Genomic DNA, 7,964 nt, shown 5'->3' with positions numbered 1-7,964 from the left:
TTTGGGTCCCTGGTAAAGAGATAGGGTCTTGGGTCTCTCCAGCTGACCCCTTGATGGGGACAGAATTGCTTGAGCCTGTGCCCCCGCAACACAGCCCCTGTGGCCACCTCTCCTCTCTGAAGGGGCCTCCCTGGGAGGGAAGGCAGTAATGAGCTCTGGTTCCTGAAGAAGCAGCTGAGGGTGTGGCCCGGCATCTTGGCACCTTGGCATCTCCCCTCTCCTCCAGCAGCTGGGAGTGTGGGCAGCACTGGAGTGGGGCCTGGGACATGGACCCTGGGGTGAGAGGCTGGTTCTTTGGGTATGAATGTGAGTTTTTGTTTACAATTTCTCACTACCCACACCGAAGTCCTACCACTGCCTGACAAAAGCAGAGAGAGGGGTGTGTGTGTACTTGCATGTGTTGGGGGGACCAAGGCAGGGAGGTAGGATAAAAGGGGAGGGAGGAGGGAGTAGCCAGCTGAGGGAATGGTGGTCCTTAGGGCTGGGCCTGCCCCGCCACGTCCTTGTCCTTGGTGGGAGTGGGTTGGTACATGGGCTGCTGCTGCTCCTCCATGTCCTCATTAGCCTTCTCTGTCCCTGAGCCCTGCTCTGCCTCGGGGTACACGACCACACACATCTTCTGGCTCACCAGGGTTAGCAGCTCTGTAGGAAGAGATCAAACAGAAACCAGGCCGGTGCTGAGCATCCCACCAACCTGGCCAAGCGGCCCCGGCCCTTCCCAGCTCTCCTGCTCCAAGTTCTGCCTCTTCAGAGCAGTCAGTGCTTGAGGAGAATCCTTTCCACCTGGTCTGCCTCCTGCATCTCCCGCCGGCTGCTCCTTGCTCATGAAGGCCCCAGCCTTCCACCTTCCCTGTGCCCACTGACCCCCAAGTCCAGGGTCTCCGCTGGTCTCCACCCAGCTTGGGGCAGCTCTCACAGGATGGCTGATAGGTTGCCTATTTAATTTTTAAATTTTTAATAATAGAGATGGGGTCTTGCTATATTGGCCAGGCTGGTCTCAAACTCCTGGGCTCAAGTGATCTTCTGTCTCAGCCTCCCAAAGTGCTGGGATTACAGGTGTGAGCCACTGTGCCCAGCCCAGGTTGCCTATTCTTGCAGGTCTAAGGTCTGTATGGAAATGCCAGCTGTTCTCCTCCCTCAGAGGTCTCTGGGAAAAGGCATCTGCTTTCCCTGCTCTGGACTCCTCCAGAGCTCTGTGGACTAAGGAGAAGGCGAGCCTAGGTCTCCTGGCCCTGGTGGCTCCCCCACCCCATCACTGACCACTGCATTCCAGCCCAGGAGGCCCTCAAGCCAGCCAGAGCCTCCAACAACTCACCAATGAAGTCACTGAAACACTTGGGCTTGTGTTGCCAGTAAACACCCAGGAAATAGACAGGCACTCCTGTCAGCATGATGGCCAGGCCAATGCCACACACCACCGGCTCTGACCACAGGCTGAAGACCAGCAGGAAGGCCCAGAACAGCAAATAGATGATGGGGAACAGCAGGTTGATCTGTGGAGCAGAAGCATGAGGCATGTGAACTGTGTAGGCCCCGCGGCCCCCAGGACTAGGGACTGAGGCATTCTCTCTCTTCTTCACCCACAGAGACACATCCTCAAGGGTAAAGGCTGGGCTTCCCTCAACTCTGTGGTCCCACACTCACCCCTGATAGGGCAGGGGCTATATGAACAAATGGTGATGAACATGGATGGTCAGACAGGAAGAGGATGGGGAGGAGCTAGGGAGGAAAGGACCCTCCTTGCCCATGTCCTCGATCCTGGGTGTGATTAGACAAGGCCTCATCATGCATGCCATGTGCCTGTGACAGCCAGAGAAGCCCATAGGGATGGAGAAGCTTGCTGGCACATGGGTGCATCTGCTGAGGTCCTAGGGTGGAGGGGAGGTGTGGCAATGCACAAAGTGCAGGCAGGAGACGATTCTAATCACTCAGGCTCCCTGGTCCTCGCCCACTTCTATGCAGGGCCCTTATGTGGGCACAATATGGCAAATGTCAGCTCCTTATGGGCCACATGTGGGGAGTTCCCTAGAGTATCCTCTTCAGGGCTCCAGGGGCAGTCCTGATTCGGCTGCCTTTCTCTTCCTTGTCTTCCTTGCTCAGAAGGGATGTGTGTGGTGGGGACCTGGGATTATTCTGCCTCCTCTTCCCTCTAGCAGGTTTTCTAAGAGTGAGAGTAGAAAATCGTGGTGGAAATGCCAGTGAGGAACTGAGAGATTTGGAGAGCCTTTGATTTTTCAGCTGGAAGGATCTTCTAGAAGCATCTAGTCACTGTTTCTAGAATAGGATTGTACAAATAGCTCTGGAGTACACTCTATTCTTCTAATTTGTTGGAGAACTCATAATGCTCTAGCATGTCTTGTTCTGAGCAATCCCATTAATTTCTATCACAGAGTTATATCTTGTAGCAATATTAGGTTCACTGAGCACCCTATATGTGTAGGGCTATGGGAGTTTAAAAAGAGAGGATCATGGAAGGTTGCAGTAGACTAGAAAACTTCAAGGAAGAGGAGGTACTTGAGGCGCATTTGGAAAATGGTTAAAATGTAGATGGGCAGATAGGAGGAGGAAAGGTATTCTGGGATGGAGACACAGCACTTAGTGAACCCAGCTATCTGGAGGGACAAGGAAGAAGTGTTGGGGAGATAAGAGAACCTTGAAAAGTCAGCTGGAGTTTAAGGCTTAGACTGGTAGGAAACAAAGGAATGTCAAGATGAAAGTGACATTTGATCTGACTTATTCCCCAGCTACAGTCTGCTCCGATCTCATCCCCAGTGGAGAACACAAATGATGGTCCCATTCACAAATGGCCCTTGCTTTCCAAAGGGTCTGCTACCATCAGAGATGATGATGTGTGGTCAGCAGCTAAGAAGAGAGGTGATTTAAACATCTGAACTGCAGCTAGAACCACAGAGGAAGGGGCGGGGACCCCAAAGGGAGGTTCTCTCACCTTGATGGGGCGGGGGATATCAGGCTTCTTCCAGCGAAGGACTATCTGTCCAGCAACCGTGACCCCATAGAACAGGTAGTTGATGAAGCCCACGTAGTTGATGAGTGTGTACATGTCGCTGGTGACCAGCATCAGCAGGGTGGAGATGCACTGGGGAAGTGGGAGGAGCTCATCAGTAATCCAAAAGATATTCGGAGACTGGTATTATAGATTAGGGGCTGTCCCCCAGCCTCCAGGCAGACGATGCCATTGTATAATGGATGTCTCGAAATGGAGACTTTAGAACCTCCCCTAGTAACCTAGGACGTTACAACATCTTTATCGCTAGGAAGTCCTTTCTTATTACAGGGGTGATGATAAAAATATTTAACCACTGGTATGGCATGGGCGCTAACTACTTAGAATGGATACTGGGCATAAGCAGCTAGACTGGCTACCCTGGTATTACCTGGCTCTGTGTCAGCCCCGGTTTCATTTGTATGTCTCTGTGGGTTATAGCTCAAGCTAACTTCATTTTTTAAAATCCCTTAGGGAAGATTGTTAATAACAGATTAAGGCTTTATTCCTGCCCTCATCCTTTTCTTCTGGCTGAGTCATCTATTTTTCTTCCTTTTCTTTATTAATTTCAAAACTGGTTACATAGAACTTACTGTGTGCCAGGTCCCTATTTTTAGCATTTGACAAAGATTAACTCACTTAACCCTCATAACATCCAAATGAGGTTTTCTTGACAGAGTCTACTTTCCAACTTCAAAATCATCTCTGTGGCTCTCTTGGAACCATGCTCCTCCCTTCTGATAACTTGTGAAGGTCAACAAAAGTTCCGTCCTCCTGTGAGAGCCGATGGTTAAAATAATTGAGATGCTTTTAATGGTTCTTGCTGCATCTGCCTTTTAGTCACACTACTGCACCAATAGCTCTAACTGGGAAAAGAAAAAAAAAAAAGGGTATGGCCCACTGGGAGTACTGTCTTCTCCAGCCACCTTCCACAACCAACCAGTCAAGGTGACCTTCATCCTACATCTGAACATTCTGATGTTGTACAGCAATGCTGTACAATGCTCTTGACTCCCATGAGCTCTGTTATTCTGATTTCTAACTGCTTCGCCAGTGGACCAAAGTCATTTTTAGTGTTTTATTCAGGATCCAGAAGGAAAATAAAAATAACTCAAAAGACTCAATGGGGACAAGTCTTTGTTCCTTCCTTTAGCTCTCTCTAAATGATTCTACTCTGGGGATATTTTATTCCCATCTCTTTCCTGTCCCAAGTTTCCTTTTCACAGTTTTCAGTTTATCAGTCTTCCTCTATGATTTTTCTTATTTGGTGTACTCTTAACACTAAATTCATTTCAGTGATGTTTCCAAGAGACTGGCAGGCTGCCCTGAAGCTTGATGTGGGGAGTGGGTGTTTGCAGGGACCAACCAGCCAGGAGTAGAGACCAGTGCCACAACCCCGCGGTAACAGGTGTGAGGAGAGCCAAGGGAGACACATTTTTTTGAGGCTGTAGAATCCTGAGGCAGTCAGTTCAGTCTGACCCAAAAGGATGGGAGAATGGAAATAAGTCAGCCCGAGAACCTTAGGTATTTCAGGACTCAGGATCTTTCCTTGCTATATCTCTTGATATTAACAAAGCTGATGAGTATCATTTGCCAGATCATCTAAGATCCAGTGAGACCTAGCAGCAGACTGGAAAGGTAACAGGGGTGTGTGTGAAAAGCATGAACTCCCAGCTTAGACTAGGCACAAAAAGAGGGAGGTGTGTGGGGAGTTACAGCAGGAAGGGCCCTTACTGTGAAGAGCAGGGCTGGGATTGGAGTGCAGCGCTTCACGTGGATCATGGCCAACACACTGGGAAGGTGGCCCTCTCGGGCTCCAGAGAAGAACAGCCTGGCAGGGAGAAAAGCAGGTCAGCCTGGGATAACCCATGGACCACCAAGCCCGAGTTCCTTCATCCATGCCTACCTTCTGCCCACACAGGGGCATCCTCCCTCCAACCGGGTACCTGCCTTCACATGCACACTTTCTGCCCCACCAGCCACAGAACCTGTGTTCACAAATGCAGGTGCAAGCAAACCAGAGGCAGCCAATGGAAAAGTGGATGAACCCTGGGTATGTTAGACCCTGAATATGGTATGGGTGGCTCAGGGTTACTGATAATTGTACTGTCACTCAGTGGGGTGCTCCCAATGCCTGGAAGGCTGCAGGAGCAACCTCTGTCTGTTGCCTTAAGTTTTCATCTCTTTAAAAGCATTCCTCACATCCTCAAAGGATGCAGATTCCCTGATACACTGGGACCGAACTGCATATGGAAAGCTTTAAAAACACTTTTTTTTTTTTGAGATGGAATCTCGCTCTGTTGCCCAGGCTGGAGTGCAGTGCCACAATCTTGGCTCATTGCAACCTCCACCTCCCAGGTTTAAGCAATTCTCTGCCTCAGCCTCCCGAGAAGCTGGGATTACAGGTGTGTGCCACCATGCCCGACTAATTTTTGTATTTTTGGTAGAGACGGGGTTTCACCATCTTGGCCAGGCTAGTCTTGAACTGCTGACCTCATGATCCACTCACCTCGACTTCCCAAAGTGCTGGGACTACAGGCGTAAGCCGTCATGCCCGGTCTAAAAACACTCTTATCCTAGTCAGAGAGTAGTTGTTTTTGTGGGAGTGGAGAACTGGTGGTGGAAATGTTCTGTATCTTGTTTTGGGTAGTGGCTGAATTTTGACAACTGTCAAAATTCATCAAATGGAAGCCAGGCATAGTAGCACACACCTGTATTTCTAGCTACTTGGGAGGCTGAAGTAGGAAGACTGCTTGAGCCCAGAAGTTCAAAGCTAGCCTGGGCAACATAGTGAGATTCTGCCTCTAAAAAACAACAATGAAAAACAAAAATGAACAAACACAAACAAAACTACCCCCACAAAACTCATCAAAATGAACATTTATGATCTGCTTTTTTTTTGAGACAGAGTTTCACTCTTGTTGCCCAGGCTGGAGTGCAATAGCGTGATCTTGGCTCACCGCAACCTTCGCCTCCCAGGTTCAAGCGATTCTTCTGCCTCAGCCTCCCGAGTAGCTGGGACTACAGACATGTGCCACCATGCCCGGCTAATTTTTGTATTTTTGGTAGAGATGGGGTTTCTCCACGTTGGTCAGGCTGGTCTCGAACTCCTGACCTCAGGTGATCTGCCCGCCTCGGCCTCCCAAAGTGCTGGGATTACAGGCATGAGCCACCATGCCCAGCCTATGATCTGCTTTTTTTAAAAAATATGGAGGCAGGGTCTTGCCATGTTGCCCAGGCTGGTCTTGAACTTCTGGGCTCTAATGATCCTCCCGCCTCGGGCTCCCAAAGCGTTGGGATGACAGACATGAGCCACCGCGTCCAGCCTGCATATTTTATTGTATGTAAATTGTACTTAAAAATTTATATCCTGTCTTGTGGGATTGAGTTAAAAAAAAATTATATCCTGTCTGGGCTTGGTGGCTAACACCTGCAGTCCCAGCACTTTGACAGGCTGAGGTGGGAGAATCATTTGAGCCCGGAAGTTTGAGACCAGCCTGGGAAAAATAGTGGACCCTTGTCTCTACAAAAAATAAAAATAAAAAAATTAGCCAGGCATGGTGGCGTGTGCCTGTTGTTCTAGATACTCCGGAGGCTGAGGTGACAGGATCACATGAGCCTGGGAGGCTGAGGCTGCAGTGAGCTGTGATTGTGCCACTGCACTCCACCCTAGGTGACAGAGCAAGAAACTGTCTCAAAAAGAAAGAAAAGAAAAGGAAGAAAGAAAGAAAAAATTGGAAATATCCTAAGTGCCTAAAAGTAGGAGGTTGATAAAATAGATTTGCATAAGATGAAATGTTATGGGCTAGGCACAGTGGCTCATGCCTGTAATCCCAGTGCTTTGGGAGGCCGAGGTGGGTGGATCATCTGAGGTCAGGAGTTTGAGACCAGCCTGGCCAACATGGTGAAACCCCGTCTCTACTAAAAATACGAAAATTAGCCAAATGTGGTGGCACGTGCCTGTAATCCCAGCTACTCGGAAGGTTGAGGCAGAATTGCCTGAACCCAGAGGTGGAGGTTGCAGTGAGCAGAGATCACGCCATTGCACTCCAACCTGGATGACAGAGTTAAACTTGTCTCAAAAAAAAAAAAAAAAAAAAAGGAACATTATGTAGTCATAATGTTTTTGAAAAAAATTGATTACATGAGAATATGCTCAAAATATAACATTAAATGAAAAAACAGTACTGAAAACTATAATGCAAATAATTTTTTTTTTTTTTTTGGAGACACGGTCTTGCTCAGTTGCGTAGGCTGGAGTACAGTGGCACAATGACGGCTCCCTGCAGCCTTGACCTCCCAAACTCAAATGATCCTTCTGTCTCAGTCTCCCAAGTAGCCGGGACTACAGGTGTGCACCACTATGCCCAAATGCCAATTAATTTTAAGATTATTTATGGGCCCATTTATTAAAATGCTAACTGATTATCTCTGGGTGGTGAAATTATGGTTAACTTTAATTTTCTTCCTTATACATTACAGAAAAAATTTTAAAAATTGTAAAATGCAGCCTGGGCAACATGGTGAAAACCTGTCTCTACAAAAAATACAAAAATTAGCCAGGCATGGTAGAGTGTGCCTGTAGTTCCAACTACTGAGGGGGCTGAAGTGGGAGGATCACTTGAGCCTGGGAGGTTTGAGGCTGCAGCAAGCTGTATTTGCACCAGTGCACTCCAGCCTGGGTGACAAAGTGAGACGCTGTCTCAAAAAAAAGAAAAAAAAAGAAAAAAAAAGATAAGGAAAAAATGAATAAAATTCTAAAATAGATGGAATAGTTATAATCAGAATAAAGATTTTTTTAACTTAAAAAAATTAAACTTTTTATGTTTCCAATTTTTAGAGATGGGGTCTTGCTCTGTCCCGCAGGCTGGAGTAGAGTGGCATGATTATAGCTCACTGCAGCCTCCAATTCCTGGACTCCAGTGATCCTCTAGTCTCAGCCTCCTGAGTAGCTGGGACT

The 7,964-nt window shown here is 48.0% G+C and overlaps 1 protein-coding gene across 3 annotated transcripts in view; it reads right to left on the bottom strand.

Moving 5' to 3' along the window:
• Positions 1-322: 322 nt before the first annotated feature.
• Positions 323-7,964, bottom strand: part of LOC105499609 (solute carrier family 7 member 8) — a 59,346-nt gene continuing 51,704 nt past the window's right edge. For all 3 annotated transcript variants that reach the window (XM_011772313.2, XM_011772316.2, XM_011772315.3), the window contains 4 exons: positions 4,739-4,835; positions 2,948-3,097; positions 1,316-1,493; positions 323-642 (listed from right to left, as the gene is read on the bottom strand). In XM_011772313.2, the coding sequence (XP_011770615.1) occupies positions 476-642; positions 1,316-1,493; positions 2,948-3,097; positions 4,739-4,835 (592 nt within the window). In that variant the 3' untranslated portion in view covers positions 323-475. The remainder of the gene's footprint in view (positions 643-1,315; positions 1,494-2,947; positions 3,098-4,738; positions 4,836-7,964) is intronic.

Source organism: Macaca nemestrina, chromosome 7 (assembly GCF_043159975.1).
Source record: "Macaca nemestrina isolate mMacNem1 chromosome 7, mMacNem.hap1, whole genome shotgun sequence".
Lineage (NCBI taxonomy): Eukaryota > Metazoa > Chordata > Mammalia > Primates > Cercopithecidae > Macaca > Macaca nemestrina.
Note: the sequence above shows the minus strand (reverse complement) of the source record. Positions and strands in the feature narration are given on the sequence as shown.